Genomic DNA, 18,804 nt, shown 5'->3' with positions numbered 1-18,804 from the left:
ACAATCAAAATTAATTAATAACAGTAAGTATTTTAATGTTGTATTCCGGATCTAATTTATCATGGGAAAAAAATTTCTATTTCTTAAATTAAGAAAAAAAAATATCTTTCCTTATTTGGGTATGTGTACCATGAATGTATATATATATTTATCTATATTGATATATATATATATATATGTAGCATATATGTATTATTTGAGCAGCCATTGCAGCTTTAGAAAAGAGAAACATGGCGGATGGACCCAACAGCCTCCTCTCCTTCTTAACTTTATTCCTCGTATTATTAAGTTGTGGAAGTAGACATGTTGACGGAAGAATACTCAAGAGCATCACACTGGTTCGTATATAGTTATTACTGTCTTTCACATACGTATACGTATATATACGTACTTACATATATATATATATATGTATATGTATACACATGTCCTCGTTGAAGTTTGTGTAATTAAATTCCGCTGGTTTTTACAGAGTGAAGAAGACGACGACGTAATCGACTGTATTGATATCTACAAACAGCCTGCTTTTGATCATCCACTTCTCAAGAATCACACAATACAGGTACTTATACATACATACATACATAATATATTTATATATATATATTAATGGACTTAATTACGAACAATGTCCATATGATGTTTATTTTATTTTTTTGTAATTAAATTTATATATTTCAATTTTTTATATAAATATTTATTGTAACATATATATATCAAAGTAAATAGAAAATTTTTAGCTTTTAATTCAGACTACGTAAATATATTCAATTTAATTTTGTTCGATATTTTAAATGTTTTATTCCCGTAACGGTTGATATATTATGATTCGTGTTCAAAAATTTATTTATATTTTTTTTAAAAATTATTTAAAAGAAAAGCAAAATTATTATTGTAGATGAAACCCAGTTCATCGCCAAGCGGAATTAGAGGAGGAGAATTATTTTCGAATACGTTCGAAAAATTGTTCGAGTGTCCTGAAGGATCGGTTCCAATTAGAAGACATCGAACAGATTTTCCTCCGAAAGTAAACCCTTTCGCTCCACAAGCTACGCGACTTAACTTTAATAACAGCTTTCTATCCACCGTAGGTCACGAGGTATGTGTATGAATTATGTTCGTTAAATTCGATAATTCTTTCGAAAAAAATAAACTAAAAAAATTTTTATTTTAAAAAATGATTAGTTTAGTTTATGTACCCTAACGATATATATATATATATATATATATATTTTTGGTAATACTAAACATAATTTGTTGGATTGGAAACTTGAATTAGTATGCTAATGTTGAGGTAAGAGGTGGCCGGTACTTTGGATCACATGCAATGCTTAATGCATGGCAACCCTTGACATCTGGTCGAGACATCAGCATTAGTCAACTGTGGGTTACAGCCGGACCCTACGAAAATTTAAATACTGTTGAGGCCGGATGGATTGTAAGTTTATATATATATATACATATATATAATTTAATTTGTTTTACCTGAAACATTAAAGTAAATGTAATTGAGAATCAACTCTGCATTTGCAGGCCAACAACAAAGTTAAGGACACTACAATTTTCGTATATTGGACGGTGAGTCTGTATGTGTATTCAACAGTTTAGAATTGGGTATACTTACAAATTTGAATCGGTCTCCATTTTATGTTAATATTCATACATGATATGATATTTGTATTTCAGAGAGATGGGTATGAAAACACTGGATGCTACAATCTTAATTGTCCAGGGTTTGTAATAACTAATAGAGCACACAGTCCTGGTTTTCGGATAACACCTTTATCCACCTTTAATGGAGAACAAAGAGGGATAGCCTTAACCATACACAAGGTAATTGGTAATGCTGTACAATGCTGAAGATATTATTAAGTTCGTTTTAATTATATGTGTAATCTTTTGCAGGACAAGAAAAGTGGGAACTGGTGGGTGGAGTTGAACGGGGAAGCCATCGGATACTGGCCAGGATCGATCTTCACGAGCTTACAAGGTAACGCGGACAGGTTAATTTATGGGGGAGAGATATCGAATTCAAATCCTGATGGTCATCACACGACAACTCAAATGGGAAGCGGGCATTTTGCAGAGGGAGGTTTCAAGAAAGCCGCGTTCGTCGGAAACATTCAATACATTGATGAATCAGGTAAGGCAAAAGATCCAGAAAGTCTTATATCCACTGTCACAAACCCTGCCTGTTATAATTTGAAGATTGCTCCCCGCAGCTCAGTTTATGGAACTCACTTCTATTTTGGGGGTCCTGGATATTCTGATAAGTGTCCATAAATCACACATCCTCCCAATCTACAGCTTATTAATTTTATTTATACAATAATTTCATTACAACTAGCTGACTTTTTAGTTATTATACATATATATATATATATATAAAACATTTCAATAAAAGAATTAGAACAGACATGTTAAATTCGATTGTGGCTTTAATAGTTATAAATATATTTTCAACTAAGATAAATTAGTACTCAAAATTTAATACTTTTTATAATTTAATTTATATTTGTTGTTATAATTTAATTCCACAATATTATTTTATTTATTTCAAACATTCAATTTTTAATACAAAAGATAAAATAATTAGATAATATTTAAATGAATTTAGGAATGAACAAACTAACTTTTCAATTCAATTCTATCCTCTTCTGGTATGAACATGCCCCAAATACCACTGAATATGTATATATACACATGTAGGCAGATCATATCTTATTTAATATCTACGTTTAACAAATACAAGTTTCAAAGTTTTGAATTTCTGATCGAGCACCATAATCAATCTGTTTTTTTTTTTAAAATAAAAAGTATAGTATGATCATTAATTCATAAGTATTAACGGAGTACTACCCATATAACCAATCCGTTTTCTGGTTTGGGAATATGCAACTCCACAGAATTATAAATACAAGTATTCAAATGCGATCAAAACCATGAAAACTTATGAAACTTGATTTCAAACTTGAAGCATTAGTATATCTAAGCCATAAAAACAGTTATTCAAGCAAACTGATGTCAGCTAACAAAAAGGAAATTGCAAAGCTTAATTCTAACAAGAGACATTTCAAAATTTGAGAGTGTACGAAAATAATCGACCAGCCTACACTAGCGAAGGGGCGAGCTTACTTCTCTGATGAATTGGGTCCCCGCTTCTTTCCAAAGCCAACAACTGCAAACAGATTTGAGGGTTTAATCATTGTACTGGCAGATATTCAACATATACAATCTATATGACATAGTTAAAGCATAGCATAAATGGGTATTCAAGGTTAGTCCTTACGGTTTTTTCTTGCAAGAATTGGTTGTTGGAAATCAAACTGATGTACAACTAAAGACATGTTCAAACTGATCCTATAACGGTAACGGAGCTGAAAACTCATGATTCATATTATTGCATGAATACATTATCTAAATTAATGTGTTTATAGACGTGTTTATTCATGAAAGTATGTAAGAGTTGCATATTTGTAGAATAATCGAAACACAAATAAGCTAGTTCTTTAAAGAATACAAAAAACAATACTTCAAAGCATTCTAACTCCATTATCATATTTTTCGTTGGTAGCTAACTTGTATATGATTTAGTAAATGAAATATATATGAATACAGAAAATAAAAACTGGGAAATATTTTCATATAGGATTCTAACAGCTTTGACGGATGGCTTATACACAATGGAACCACCGGGGCCATAAAGATGCAATATACTTATTCATGCTTCATGTATACAGTATACTACTCTGTCATGACTTGCAAATTTCAAAACTGTAGTGCCCCAAATACAAAATGCTGCATTGTTGCAGAAAATTCAATTCTATGTGCCCCCAAACATTTAATAATCTCTTCAAAAATACCCTTCACAGGTTGCATTGGCTGAACACATTATGTCAAGAAACATCATTCCAAAGATCCGATTTCATAAAATCATCCCCATAAGACGATCTGATAATCTCAATATCAAAAAGTAGCATACTAAATCAATCCCATAGGCCATTAACAATGTAAAACTGCACACAAGTAATGAACTTACTGCAACCATCAAAACCCATCTTACAGTGTTTATATATATTGATACAAATAAGAAGGCAATCACAAAATAAGATCTGAAAAGACAAAAAAATCCAAAATTAATCAGCAATAATAAGAAAGATGGAGCAAGAAACTCACCGGCGGTGACGAAACGACGATTGTGTTGCATGCGCTTGTAAGCGCGGCCTCTTGGCTTCTTCTTCTTGTCTTGCTTTGCCACTTTAGGCGTTTGGCCCCTCACCTTCCCGGCACGTGCCAGCGATCCGTGCACCTTACCTGCATGTAATCACAATCACAAACCCATCGCGCCAGCATTTATTCATATATGCAACCTACGAAAGAAAACTAAAAGCGAGAAATTGGCCGCTAAATGGTTACCCATGGATTATGGACTTTTAGGGTTCTTCTTCCTCTGCTCTGAACAAACTGGGGGAGAATCCTTACTGTCTATCTGGGGTTAGGGTTTCCTCGTCGCTTGATTGATAGTTTACTGCTTATCCGGCGTCGTTTTGTTTTTCTTTTTCAAAATATAAAAATAAAAAAATAAAGTAAAAATAGAAGTAAGAAAGGTGTCGTCTTCTCCATTCATCCAAACCTGACCTCACCCGGAAAAAAAATGATGGCCACCCCACAAAGCCATGGGTTCAGGCACCTGGCCAACGCTGGCCCGTGGCTCCGTGGTCGCGGCTGCACCTTCTCTATTGCCAGTCTTGCTTCTTCCTCTGCTTTCACTCAACACCCACAACAATCCCAATCCCAAGACAACAACAAGAGCGAGGAAAGCAGCAAAAAACATCAAGGCGTTGTTGACAGTAGAAGCACTGATAGCAAGTCGGGTTCGTACTTTCCCAAAAGAGGCCAAACTCTGGAGTTGGTTTGCGAGCGTTTGGCGTTCAAGGGAAAGGGTCTGTGCAAAGTGACAGACACTGGGTTTGTTGTCATGTGTGATCATGCACTCCCTGGTGAGCGCTTTATTGGACGCGTTACCCGCAGAAAGGGTAATTATGCTGAGGTTTGGTTCTATATTCTCTTCTGCTGGCTGTTTCATTTCTGTGTTTTACAGATAAAGAAAGGAAATGCTAAACGATGTTTGTGAAGTAGAGAAAGGGTCTAGAACCAGACTCCAGATGCAAATGGGCAATTTAATGAAGCATTTTAGAACTCGATTACTGAGGGTTATTGTATGCTTTTGGTATCGTATATTAATTTAGAATATAAGTACATTGACTAAACATATTGTAGGGATAGTGAATGAGTTGAGCAACAGGGTCTTAAGAGCTACCGAAAAGCTTTTTTCTTTTTTTTTTTTCTGGGTTGTGGAAAAGGAAATATTGTTGGAAAGAGGAGAGAAAAAATAACAATACCATTGCAGAAGAGGCAAGAGTTCTTCCCAATACCATTGCAGAAGAGGCAAGGACACCTCTAGAGAAGCCATGGTCTTTGTCAGAAAAAGAAGCAGAAAAAAACTAGTCTGCCCCAAAAGAAATGATAGTAAAATGAACCTTCAAAAGTCTAGCGTTCGTGCTCTAAACACAACACCTGCAACCCAGCAAATAGAGCTCATTTCCAAAGCACCTTATGATGTATGAAAAATTAGAGTTAGTTTAGCTACTTCAGGATTTTGGAGATAGTAACTTGCACATCAATATGGAATTCCTTAGATATTAAACCTCTGTATCACGCTTTAACAGTTTAACTATATAACATAGTTAGAAATTAAGAAAATTTTAGGGGGGAAAGCAATCATAACAATCTAGATAGAAAGGTGAGACTCTCTGTGGCATTACTAAGCTAGTCAAGATAGTTGTTGCTAGCTATGATAGTAAATTAGATCTTGAGGTCTTTCTAGATTGGCTAGTTAGCATGGAAAATTACTTTGACTAATATGGGATAAGTGACGTAGAAAGAGTTCAATTTGTTAAAACGAAATTGAGTGAGTCAGCTAGGAAGTTTTGACAAGTTGTCTAGCTAACCGAAGGCGTCTAGAGAGGCCTCCCTTAGCTTAGTGGCATATCGTGAAATAAAAGCTTAAAGAAAAGCACTTACCAACCTATCATAAGAGATAATTGGTTGACCAACTACTGATCTTAAAAAGTTGATCTCTAGTGTTAGCGACTACATGTACAGGTTTGAAGAGTTACAATTTAGGTGCGGTCTTCAAGAGGAATCCTATATCAATGTTAGTAGGTTTATCAATGGACTTAGGACAATTTTTTTTAAAGAAATATAATTAAGAAAGAGGAACGATACAAAAACAACGGATAAGATATCCAGCTGAAAAGACAACTAGCAAGAAGACAAAATAAAATGATAGATGATCACGTGTTGCATCCCAATTCCTATGGAAGGCAGTAAGGGAGATGTCAGAGAACTTTCCATGTGCCTTGACCCATAAGGAAGGCGGAAAATTTATTTTGTCCCATTATACTGTGTGCAGAAACGATCAGTTGTCAAATATTGGATTGTTTCTTTCTACCAAATTGTCCATAGCCCTGCAAACGAAGATCTTTTGCTGTCTTGGTTTCTTCCTTACCCCTATACCGTTAATATTGGATTTGATGAATCATTCCGATGTTAGAACAATCTTACTAGTGCAATCGTCAGCAAATGACATAAATCATTAGGTCCCAAAAATACTACATATGTGAGATGGTCCCCAAATAGCACTATGGATTAATGAAAGTGGAACTAAAATTTGTTTATAATAGAAAATATCACACACTTATGTTTTACAAACTCATTAATATCGCAGTGTAAATTTTCAAATTGCGAATTCTTAAATAATGTGAAGAGATAACATTTAAGATGGAGAAAGATGAGTGCTCAAATTTTTTATAGTGAAGGCAAATCTTGTATGTGAGGTTAGTAGTAATAGCAGATAAAGATCCCCTAGTTGCATCTAAGTAGTAGAATCCATTTTTGACTTTAGTACACTTAATTATTTTTTTCAAATTTTGGTCCTGAAAGTCACAAGAAGAAGAGCCAAATATTCTTTAAGAGTTCTAGTTTTATGATAATTTATTGACCAACACGTGATTATTAGAAAATTTGGGAATATGTAATATATTTTTTAGGTAGGGTTAAGTTTAATGTCGTCATTGCCTGCAATAGTGTTGAAGGAACCATCTGTAGTGACAGTTTTTTTATTACTTAAATATAGAATATATGTGTAAAAATATTTAGAAATATTGATCATATGATATGTCACTCTTGAGTCTATAATTCAAGAATTTTAAAGGATTATCTAAGATATTTAGTTCTTGAAGGTAGAAGTCATACATAAGTGCGTTAGTAAATTGGTATCTGTTTGTTTCTGCAGGGACTCAAATCGAGCCCTTAGTCTTTCAATCTCCACTCTGTATTTACTAACATCTAAAGTTTTCATATTGGGATTTGCTCTAATAATTTGGTAACGTGAGAAAAATATTGGTTTTGCACTGAGTCAACTTAGATCACGAACTCACTAAGTCAACTCGAACCTAAGACTCACTGAGTAAACTTGACGGTTCTTTGCCTTTCAAGTATAGTGGTGCTGCAGATGGATCAAGGTCGGATTTGGTAGGTCATGAGCTAAGGTTGTGACAAACAGATTTGAGTCACAGCAGAGACAAGTTCCGTTGTTCGTTTCACCGAGTTAGGGCTTTGAGTCCCGTTTGGTTCACAATAGGGAGTTGTGTGACTAGGGATCTGCAGCTGATGTGAGCCTAGGGTTTTGACAAGGTTGTGTCAAAAGGTGTGGCGCAACTAGATGTGCGGTTGAAGGCGGTCGCGACTCAGGGATCCAGTGTGCAGGTGTATTGATGTGTTTGAGGCTAGGGTTTCTAGCAATGAAGGCTAAAGTAGGGGCTAGAGTCTGGCTGAACAGGGTGGCGCTCACAGAGTGACATGCGACTGGAGTCTAGCAGCTACAAGGATAAGAGAGCAAGGTTGTGGCCAATCTTATGGTGGCCAACGACTGGAAGTGATTATTGGAGCAGGGAACAGAGAGCAGTTATGAGCATGCCGTGGGTAGCTACGCACAGTTGGAATTTGAACGAGGGCGACGTACAGTTGTGGTGGGCTTGGATAGCAAGCTTGTGGTGCGCAGCAGTGGGCTGTGCACCTGGCCTTTTTTTTTTTACTCTCAGCTATGAAGGCCAGTGGTGGTTGTTGCGGTGGCCGACTATGAATGCTGACCCTTTTATGATTTTCTTTCTTTCGGCAATCAAGACTTAATGGAGTTTGTAAAAGATTAGGGTTTCTTAACCTAGGACTTTAATACTATGTTAAGAATATTTTTTTAATTGATTTACATTTTATTGAATATTACCACTTTAAATGATGTAAAACTCAGAATCAACAATATAATGCAAAACCATACAATTTTAATTAGGATTAGAAAACTTAATTTCTAAGTAAACTCTCCATATTTAACCCGCTATCAATATGTAATAGGAACTAAGGTAATTGGAAAAATTAAAGAATTGAAAAAATATCATAAGACTACTTTGATATGTTGAATCAATTTCTCGTTCAACGAGAAGGATGAAAAATATCGTACTTGTTGAAAGTTAAAAATTTTGTAATTTTATTATTCTGAAACTTGATATTTACAACTATGAATTAAATGTCTATTTATAGTTATAAGCCATGTGAATTATAAGGAAACAAATCTCCTATTTTAGTTGTAATAAAATATATAGAAAATTAAATCAAACTAAAGTAAGAATAAAATTAAATCAAAAAGATTATAACCATAATAGTATAGATGGGCCATCCCTTTGTGGAAACCTTTTAAATGGTGGAGATTTCATTAATTATAGCGGTATCTTCCTTTATAGACTTGAGATTTAATTTTCTCTTTTCTTGAAAGATTGTGATTGATTTAGGAAAATCTTGGAATTAATTGTTGATTCTCCCTTGGATGAGTGATCTTGTGATAAATGCTTTTGATGTTGGTTTCTTTATTTTAAGGATATGATTTTAGTTAGAAACATTGAAAAGAGGATATGATCTTGATTCTCGCTTGATGGATTCCCGAAATTCCTTGATTTTAGTTTTTTTTTTGCCATATGAGAGAGATATAGAGAAAAAAAGGAAACTTTCCTCATTGAGAGAAAAATCTCTCTTGAGTGGGAAAAAAATCCCTCAAGGGTAGGAAAGGAATTTTCTTCACTTCAGCTAAATGGACTTGTTCTCTTTCTTTATGGACTTCTACCTTTGGCCCAAGTCTTTCTTCTTCATGGATCCATCTTTTAATATAGACTTGAAAGTTTTCCTTGAATTTATTGGCCCATGTTATTGTGATACTCCATATATAAAGTCCAAATACATTTTGAATTAGATTCATCATAATCCTTTCTCCATATGAACCTTGCTTGGCTTGAACTGGATTTTTAAACTAACTTAAATGGATCAAACCATGAGCTCTTTGGCTTGAAGGTTCCAAGCAATCCATGCTTACATCACTATATATACAGGTTTTGTAAGACAGAAAAAGGAATAGACAATTAATTAGAATTTATTACAAGTGGTGTAATTTTACCCTTATACCCTTGAACCTGATTTGTTTCTCCTCTAACACCATAATTTACTTCCTTGTTGATACTCTGATTTGCCTCATTTTTAACACCTTGATTTACTTCTTCTTTAACACTATGTTGTCTAAAAACTAATTTTGGAAAGGGAACTTTATCCAAAAGGAACACTAAGTTAGTCATTGAGGCACACATTGGTGCAAATTATGTAAGCTCATTGATAAAGGATCTACTATGGATTATCGTAATTTTCTTGGAGGCAATCTTGTTGCTTGGAGGAGTAAGAAGCAGAAAATGATCGCTAGATCAAGTGCAGAGGCAGAGTTCGAGGCATGACATAAAGAGCGTTTAAATTTTTATGGCTCAAGATAACTTTGAAATCTAAGGTTCAGATGGAAAGGACCGATAAGATTATTTTGCGGTAACAAGTCTGCCATTGACATTATTTAGAATCATGTGTAATATGACAAAACAAAGCATATTGAAGCAGATAGAACATTTATAAAGGAAAAGTTGGATAGTGAATTAGTTTGTACTCGTGTACTTACAAAATGACTTAGTTGTGCAATGTTCCAAGAACTTAACTCGAAGCTTGAAGTAAATGGTGCATATTCACCAACTTGAAGAGGAGTATTGGAAAATCTCTCAATATTTTTTTAACATTATGAAATAAATCTTCCTAAAATATAGGATACCGATTAGGTAATCCTAGTAATATGGAGATTTGGTTTGATATGATTTTATTTATTTTATTTGCTGTAGTTAATTTGATATTTTTTTCTTTGTGAAAGCTTTATGTACCCTGTATATGCTCATTCTCAATTTACAAGAAATTCAATTTATCTCTAAATTCTAAATTGTTAGTGAAGACATTTCAGAGCTTGACATATAATGTGTTTTTGCCTGGAATTATAGTCTTTTCTTATGAGGTTTTTCATTTTTCCACATAACACATTGTTGCCTTGAATTATAATCCTCTGGTGCAAGGTATTTTCTATTGTTTCCATTTCAGCTGTAAATCTCATGGCACCTAAGTGAGGATGATAGTTATGTATTGTTAACTTGGCATTCCTTCTGTTGATAGTAGGTGGATAAAAGGATCAAACTTATCATAATATGAGTGCATGTGTATATCTTCATTCCATCTTCTTTTCTTTTTCATTTGTGTGTTTTTACTTATTGCCTTTGGGCAGTGGGTCATTTCTTCTCTACCTTCATCTGCAAACATGCCTTCTTTTAGTTTTCTTGTTAATTCTTTTTTTTTTTTCATCTGCAGGTAAATAAGGTGAAAACGTTATCTCCTCATTGGGATATAGTAAATGCTCCTTGTGAGTATGCTGCATATTGTGGTGGTTGTAAAACTCAAAATCTGGCTTATAAGGCTCAGCTCAGAGCTAAGGAACAACAAGTGCATGAATTGGTTATTCATGTTGGAAAATTCTCTGATAAAGATCCAGAATTTAGCAGCATCATGAAGCCTATAGTCGCATGTGATATGCAATTTCATTATCGAAATAAGGTTAGTTTATGAATAAAAATTTTTTTATAATTGACTAAGTAAATAGCAACTCATGTGACAATGCTAATAGTTCTTTTTCCCACGCTTCTTAAAGTAGAAACCATGTTAGATGATTTGACCTCTGTTTGGTATGAGATTTTTATCAGATTAATGGAATATCTGAAAAAGAGAGGATGCAATGCATTTCCAATACAAAGAATAATTAACTAAAACTTTTGGTGGTTTTGTTTCTTCACGCCAGATGGAGTTCTCTTTTGGTCCTCAAAGATGGCTACCAAAAGAACTATTAAATGAAAAGCAGGATACTAATGAGAACTACGCATTAGGTCTGCATGCACCTGGATTTTTTGACAAGGTTCTTAATGTCAACAAGTGCTTATTACAAAGTGATCCTGCAAATATGGTATGCTGTTTCATTATCAATTTTAGTATGTTCTTTGAAAATTTGTAATTAAATTATCTTTTTATTGAATTTTTATTAATGATACTTACTTTATAACAGCTGAATAAATATAAAAGAAGATTAGAGAAAATTTAAATAAGAAACTAAATACAAATCAGTTCTAAAAAAGGAGAAGATCTTCTAGTTATGAAAATTGTGCTTTATAGGGAGATTTCCCTAAAGATATCAATCTGTTAGCAAGTGGACTTTTATAAGAAATCGGATTCCTAAGCTCCTCCTCAAGCTGGTTTGAAGATGTTGAACATACCAAACTTGGAACTCAATTCTTCAAATGTCTTCCTAGATAATGCCTTGGTGAAAATATCTGCTGTTTGATGGCAGTCCTTTGATCTTTTAATGAGAGCAAGTCACTGTTGAAGTAAACTTTTTTCTTCTCATCTATGGACTTTTACTTCTTGAATTCAATGTTCCATAAGCTAGCATGAATGCTGTTCCTTACTGCCAGTACTTGCCAGCATCAAGGTGTTGGATTAACATGGCCTTGTTTCTTTTTGAAACGCGCTATGAAGAGATCAAAAGGGGGGAAAACAAAAACGATAATTTGGAATTGACTAGGTTATAGATGGGGCACTTTCTGTTTATAATTTTGGAACTTGCGGAAGTCATTATGGCCTCCTTTAGAAACTAATAGTTTTGATTTGTAGGTTCTTGCTGCTATTCAAGACTTTTGGAGAGATCCTCAGCTTGGTCTTTCTCCATATAATGCTCACTCTCATTCTGGATTTCTTAAGCATCTAATGCTAAGAACTGGAAGGTAATAGTAATAATTTTCCTTTTTTTTTTGAAAGAATAGTAATAATTTTGGATTTAATTATTTATTAAGCACAGATAAATTTTAGTTCCAATGGCCTTTAAGTTCATAGCACTTTAAGCTTGAAAGAATTTTGGATACCTTATTTCTCTTTTAAAATTTTAAACCTTAAAAAGCTGTCAAGTGTTTGTCAAAGAAGTCTTTGGGAACGATAGATAAAGGAAAACATGGGTACTTGATGAAATGAGAGAACCAGATAGGATGGATGCGGGCGTTAACCATTTCTGAGGACCAGAAGGAGTTATTATTCAAACCAAAAGATTAGTTGGAAGAGCTTCTGTTGCTATAAGATAAAATGTAAGAATCAAGTTGGAATTTTGGAGGTTTTACAATGTGTTTGCGAATAGGATGTAGAACGCTATAGTTTGATGAGGGGAAAATTGGAGTTTTTGGTTGTGAACAATGGTTGTAGGATGTTTGTAAGATGATCAAACAATAAAATTGTAGAAAACTGGGCTCAGTTTGATGGGGGGAAAGATGGAGTTTTTGGTTGATGAACAATGGATTCCAAACGAGCTACAAGATATTATGTTTTTTCTATTTAAAAATTAAAAGCTAGTTGCCTTAAATGGTGGTTTGAAATAAAATTAAAAAATTGGGAACTAAATTACAATGGAAAATATTTTTAGAATTAAATTGAGTATCTGCGCTAATTTATATTATAAAATAAGATAGCTAAAGTTATTAAATGAGAGGTAGTGGTAGGATCATTATTTTTTCAGGTAATTTTCAAATTAGTTCCGAAAGTTTGACGCTTATTATAATTTATTCTTTTTTTGGCTATAATTTGGTTCTTGACATTTTCAATTTATTTATTTTTTCTCTATTTTCTAATTAAAAAATTTAAAATGATTAGATCATGTTTGGATGCTTTAAAAAATAATTCAAAAAATAACTTTGACGAATTAATTAAATTAATAAAAATAAAAATTAAGTATAATATTATTATTAGTTTATTAATCTATTAATTTAATTAATTAGTCAAAATCATTCCTTTGAGTTGTTTCTTGAAGCATGCAAAAATGTTTTAACTATTTTAGCTTTTTCCATTTGAAAATGAAAAGAAACTAGGCGTTTGGAATAAACAGAAAATGTCATGAACTAAAGTGTAAAAAGAAATATTAGGAGCCAAATTGTAACAAGTGCAATACTTTGGGGACAATTTAGTTTGCTTTCCTTTTTCATTTCAATGAGGGGTATAGTGGTCCAAAATATTCTTATGTATTTTTCTTTTTTGCCAAACTCTGCTGTGAGCACATTTGACCATGAAAAAAGATCAACTCAAAAACCCTCAGGAATGAAGATAACAGTCTTTGGAAGAAAGTTATTATGTGCAAATGGTTTGGAAACAATGTGTATGACCCTACTGTTTTGGAGAAGTTTAAGTTTGGTCTCAGTCTATGGAATAATATTTGGAGTTATAGTAAAATGATCCTAAATAATTTCAAATAGATTGTTGGAAAGGGTGACAAAATTCGATTTTGGCATGATACTTGGTGTGGGCAAATGAGCCTCCAAAGTCAATTTCCTCACATATTTGCTATCGCAAGAAATAAAGACATTCTTCTGGAAAATGCTTATGGAATCAGCTCCCCTCTGACTTGGAATGTGACTGTCACTAGGAATTTGAAAGAGTGGGAGGTTGAAGAATATGAAAATATTCTCCAAATCCTTGTTAGTGTTAAAATGGGTACTGAAACTGATAAATTAAGTTAGAACCTAAACAAAAATGGCTCTTTTACTATCAAATCTCTATATAGAAACTTGATAGACAAAAATCACTCTATTACTATCTTCCCTTATAAAATCATATGGAATAGTTATATTCCACCTAAAATTTCGGTGTTTGCATGGGAAGCAGTTATGGACTTTATCCTCACGCTTGACAACCTTATGAGAAGAGGTTTTATGTTGGCTAACTGGTGTGTCTTATGCAAGCAAAATATGAAATTTGCAACCATCTTCTTCATTTCTGCCCAACATCCTACGAACTATGGATTATGGTATATAAGCTGTTTAGTGTCTCTTCAAAGGTGAATTGTTAGCATTGGAAGGACTCACTTCAGGTAAAAAGTGGCATAGGGTCATTCTTTTAATAATTCTTTGGATTATTTGGAAAGAAAGAAACTGTAGGATTTTTGAAAGCGAAGAAACAAACTTTGTTTTTATAAAGGATAGATGGCTTTACTTTTTTGGCTCTATCATCCTTGGTCGCAATCCTAACTCTTTTGATGATCCTGGACACATTGTTGATATACTCACTGATCTATAAATACTCTCTTTTGTACATGGGTTCGCCCCATCGATGCTTTTTTTAATATTACTACTCACTTTTATCTTTTTTTAAAAAAGTGTTTTATGGCTCCTTTACAGCTAAAGTTATGGACCCTCCTTTTTTCATTCTTGGCTCACAAAAAGATGCCCGTTTACTTGCAAAAAGCTTGCAGCCTATGTATACCTCGCATGGGAAGGTGAAATATAAGCTGTAGGATTGTCAAACTTTTATGGCGAAGAACAATGAAATTTAATGAAAATCCATTGTAAAGAATCAAGAATGTGAGAGAACATTAGAAACTGGCCTAGGAAACTAAATGGGTAAATAAAAGGGGACTGAATGAACCCATAATTTAAAACATACATGGTTAATGCTGAATAGATACCCTAGTATTTTTATTAAAATAAAAATGATAACCTAGTATTTCAAAATTAGACTAAATCTAATAATAACCTCTCAATATAGAGCATTGATATAGAGAAGCAACAAAAAGGAATTCAAAGTTTCAGAAGCATGTAGCTAGGAACACTTTCTTGGGGATACACTAGTTAAATTGTTGAATGAAGAGGTGGTGCAATACTTGGTGCTACTCTAACATGAGGTGGTGCCTGCCAAATTCCTCAATGTTGATTTTTTTTGTTTCTTGTTCTTAAAAGATATGGACATGCTTGATACTTATAGTGCATCATTTTGTCCTTTAATTCGTACAATCATAATTTTGATGGTTTCATTATTTTTTCCTTTTCGAGGTTTCTTTAAATATTCATTAGCTACTATTTGTATCAAGGGATGTGAAGACTGGTTTGCCAGAACTTATGGTTAATTTTGTGACCTCATCCTACAAGCCAGAGCTGCTGAAGCCTCTAGTTGACAAAATTTCAACTATTCCTGGAGTGGTTTGTATGAAAATCTCTGAATTTTGTTTGCATTTAATTTTTATATTTTATCCTACTGGAACTAGCCTTTCAGCTTTCAGCATACTCTGTAAGACCATAGTCACATTTAGATACCCGGTGGACTGGGCTAAACAACACAAGCAAGTAGGTATAAGCATCTGTCATGCACAACTAAAATGCAGTTCCCATGAATACTTCTCTTGTCCTCTTCTAGGGATTGGAGAAGGATGGTGGTGGCATATAAGACTTCTCTCTAATGAATAAAACCTTTGAAGGCTATATATGGTGTTATAACTCTCTAAGGAGTCTCTTGATTTTTCCTAAAAAAAATTTAACTTATAAGTTGCTTTTGAAACTTTTTAATGCAATTTGCAGGGTAGACTTCCTGTCATGCTCTTGCTTCCCTGAAATTTTGTCCACATTCTTGCAAACTGTTATTGACTTACGGCAAATGGAGTTTCAAAGTTTCAATATTTCAAATAACATGCAAGTGGCTGTTGAATCTTCTTTATTTTCTCAATCAATGTGTTATTTTCCTCAAATGTGCAATATAGAACTGTTGTTCAAATGTCTGGAAATCACTTTGCAAATGTACATTGTGGCTTTAATGTAAATTAGTTAAACTGTACTTTATTCCTTTCAATTTTAACTTTTTCTCCCCTTGGGTGATTAATAGGTAAGTGTCATGAATAATGTGAATACTTCAGTTGGTAACACATCTGTTGGAGAGGAGGAATATATTTTACACGGGAAATCTACCATCACGGAGACCTTAAGAGGTCTTACGTTTCAAATTTCAGCCAACTCCTTTTTCCAAACAAATACTCACCAGGTACAAAACATTGTAATCTTAGTTTAATTAACAGTTAGGGTGCTGTTTACTATAACATAATTCCCTTCTTAAATTACCTATTATATTTCGTTACTATACTTGACAGGGAGGAAAAATTTTACAATGTTCAGGCAGAAGTTTTATATAAACTCATTGAAGAGTGTGCTGGTCTCAGAGGAGATGGTTCAGAAACTGTTCTTGACCTTTTCTGTGGAACTGGTACCATCGGTCTGACACTTGCCAGAAGGTGAATCTCATTTCACGTTTTATCAATATTGGACTACTTGCAATGTATGCCATGTTTTCATTTTCTTCTTTCTATTTTATCAGGGTTAAACAGGTTTTTGGCTACGAAGTAGTTCCTCAAGCTATCTTGGATGCTCAGCAAAATGCTAAGCTGAATGGCATAAATAATGCAATTTTTGTACAAGGGGATCTTAATAAAATAGGCGAAAATTTTGGCAATGATTTTTCAAAGCCTGATATCGTCATTTCAGGTTATCTTCTTTTTTAGTAAACCAGTTTTACAATTTTTTTAAAATATTACATATTCAGAAATTAAACTACTGGAAAAAACCAGTGGAATGTTAGAGGGAATTCCTAGGAGAATAACAAAATAAGTAATCTAGATATGACGGTCAAATTATAGCCCCTTTATTTACAAGCTCTATCTCAGTTGTGTTGGCGTACAGAATCTGGCAGGAGATATCCCAATATAAGCATCTATATGGATCATTGACTAGTAGAGAAAAAGTTAAACCTTTTTGCTAATTCTTGACCTTGGTTAATTGCTTAATCTAGTCTATCTGACTGATTACAAGAGGGAAAAGTTAAAAACTTTGCTGTCAGCCCAGTTCTTCTCTTTAGGTAATTGCTTCTTCTGATGTCTCTCTTGAGGTTGCCAGGAGAAACATAAATTAGGAATGCCTTGGAAACATCTCTCCTTGCCTCGTGTATATGTATTTCAAACTTCTGGGGTACTGTTATGAAATAGATATATGGAATTTACATGTTCGCAAAATATAGGTCCAAGATGAGCATGCAGTAACGTGTAGATATCATTGTTAAGAATGCTGGAGGCATTCACTTTCCAAATGTTCAATTAGTTAAGGGTGGATTATGTTTCCGTTCTCTCATATCTGTTTACATTGCAGACTGGAATTTGCATAAATTATTGATAATACAACAAACGAATTTATGATCATTAGATTCGTTATTCCTTACTCGAAGATACTCAACAATCAGGTCTTTCCATCTTTTGATAATGGGAAATTTTGCAGATCCCAATCGACCTGGTATGCACTTGAAGCTGATTAAATTTTTGTTAAAGCTCAAGGCCCCACACATCGTTTATATATCTTGTAATCCTGCAACATGTGCACGTGATCTTGATTACCTTTGTCATGGTCTGGTATGTATTGTTCCTTTGCAATGACTCACTTGTTTCTTCAAGTTTCTATTTCCTTATGCATTCAAATCCCCCTATGCAGATTGACCAAGATATTAAAGGTTGTTACAAACTTAAAAGCATACAGCCAGTCGATATGTTCCCTCACACTCCTCATATTGAGTGTGTTTGCTTGTTAGAGCTTCGTTGACTACCTTGTTCCCATACTTGTCACTGTTGAGGTTTAAATGGTCCATCACTCTGTAGTAGTATCTGAAGATCAGAAGCATCCAGCATCCATATCTTTCTGGATGAAATGAAGTCAGCTCCTTTTTCACTGCTGAGGTTTGAAGGATTTCCTTTCTTCCTCTTTGAATGTTGCAATCTGAAAATATAAGGTTCTCTGTAAACACCAGTGCTTGACATGTTCAGCAGCCAATACTGGATCAAAAAGAAAGAAGCAGATATTCTGGAAGGATTTTTAGCTACAAAACAGGGAACCTGTATGTGACAGAACATCTGAGTAGGAAAGTTCTTTATTCTTTATATTGGCATTTCTCATATACCTTTTGTTGAATAGTATGTATTCTTTTCTCTCTTCTTGGGAATCCTTAAAATTAGATTAGTACAATATGATTTGTTTCGGTTCCTAGTAAGACTGGTGACATCTTTGGAAAAATTATTTAAAATTCAAATTTTATTTTTTTACAGAACTATTCGCCTCGCGTCACATAGGTTGTGACAATATGCAACCTCGCTAACGCAGTGAAGCATTTTGAGAGGCCTTAGAAAAACACTCTGGGAGTTTCTAAAGCCGTTTCTGACCAAGTTAAATCTTTTGATAAGGTTGCAATTTCAAAAGGACGAACTCGTCAACATTTAAGTGGACTTCCCAATGATAGAGTCACAAACATGTTTCACACATTATTGAGTCTACAATAATTGATTTTGTGGACATTGCAACACAGTGTCATAATTCTTAAGATTCTAGTCAGCTGTTGCAAAGCTTAGGTAAACCTGAGCAGGATAATGATGGATGACCTCAAAAAAGGGTAGTCTTTAAGGAA

At 33.8% G+C, this 18,804-nt stretch overlaps 3 protein-coding genes across 4 annotated transcripts; 2 read left to right on the top strand and 1 right to left on the bottom strand.

Moving 5' to 3' along the window:
* The first annotated feature begins 218 nt into the window (after nt 1–218).
* Nucleotides 219–2,398, top strand: LOC110808894 (protein neprosin-like). The gene is made up of 7 exons (XM_022034528.2): nt 219–338; nt 473–562; nt 899–1,099; nt 1,280–1,438; nt 1,534–1,578; nt 1,687–1,833; nt 1,906–2,398. Exons 1-7 carry the CDS (start codon nt 231–233, stop codon nt 2,281–2,283), a joined length of 1,128 nt encoding a protein of 375 aa, XP_021890220.1. The 5' UTR covers nt 219–230; the 3' UTR covers nt 2,284–2,398.
* Nucleotides 2,399–2,943: 545 nt separating this feature from the next.
* On the bottom strand, nt 2,944–4,554 carry LOC110808884 (small ribosomal subunit protein eS30z/eS30y/eS30x). The gene is made up of 3 exons (XM_088219033.1): nt 4,417–4,554; nt 4,177–4,314; nt 2,944–3,178 (listed from the first exon to the last, which is right to left on the bottom strand). Exons 1-3 carry the CDS (start codon nt 4,418–4,420, stop codon nt 3,132–3,134), a joined length of 189 nt encoding a protein of 62 aa, XP_088075159.1. The 5' UTR covers nt 4,421–4,554; the 3' UTR covers nt 2,944–3,131.
* Nucleotides 4,555–4,640: 86 nt separating this feature from the next.
* On the top strand, nt 4,641–18,389 carry LOC110808883 (RNA methyltransferase family protein). 2 transcript variants are annotated; one of them, XM_088219032.1, is made up of 10 exons: nt 4,641–5,050; nt 10,831–11,073; nt 11,315–11,476; nt 12,181–12,290; nt 15,410–15,518; nt 16,195–16,350; nt 16,482–16,597; nt 16,681–16,847; nt 17,631–17,761; nt 17,841–18,389. In XM_088219032.1, exons 1-10 carry the CDS (start codon nt 4,655–4,657, stop codon nt 17,946–17,948), a joined length of 1,698 nt encoding a protein of 565 aa, XP_088075158.1. In that variant the 5' UTR covers nt 4,641–4,654; the 3' UTR covers nt 17,949–18,389. The 2 variants fall into 2 exon arrangements, 1 of the variants encoding a protein (XP_088075158.1); XR_015818738.1 differs by lacking the exon at nt 16,681–16,847.
* Nucleotides 18,390–18,804: the final 415 nt, after the last annotated feature.

The sequence above is a fragment of the Carica papaya genome, chromosome 4, assembly GCF_054855325.1.
Source record: "Carica papaya isolate Zhongbai chromosome 4, ASM5485532v1, whole genome shotgun sequence".
Classification (NCBI taxonomy): domain Eukaryota; kingdom Viridiplantae; phylum Streptophyta; class Magnoliopsida; order Brassicales; family Caricaceae; genus Carica; species Carica papaya.
This window is presented reverse-complemented; position numbering and strand designations above follow the sequence as displayed.

Coding starts and splice junctions, on each gene's coding strand:
- LOC110808894 (XM_022034528.2), top strand. CDS start 231: ATGGCGGATGGACCCAACAGCCTCCTCTCCTTCTTAACTTTATTCCTC. Junction 339..472: donor TACTCAAGAGCATCACACTG/GTTCGTATATAG, acceptor TGGTTTTTACAG/AGTGAAGAAGACGACGACGT. Junction 1,579..1,686: donor CAATTTTCGTATATTGGACG/GTGAGTCTGTAT, acceptor TTTGTATTTCAG/AGAGATGGGTATGAAAACAC.
- LOC110808884 (XM_088219033.1), bottom strand. Junction 3,179..4,176: donor TCGTCGTTTCGTCACCGCCG/GTGAGTTTCTTG, acceptor ATCTGTTTGCAG/TTGTTGGCTTTGGAAAGAAG.
- LOC110808883 (XM_088219032.1), top strand. CDS start 4,655: ATGATGGCCACCCCACAAAGCCATGGGTTCAGGCACCTGGCCAACGCT. Junction 11,477..12,180: donor AAAGTGATCCTGCAAATATG/GTATGCTGTTTC, acceptor TTTGATTTGTAG/GTTCTTGCTGCTATTCAAGA. Junction 17,762..17,840: donor ATTACCTTTGTCATGGTCTG/GTATGTATTGTT, acceptor CCCCCTATGCAG/ATTGACCAAGATATTAAAGG.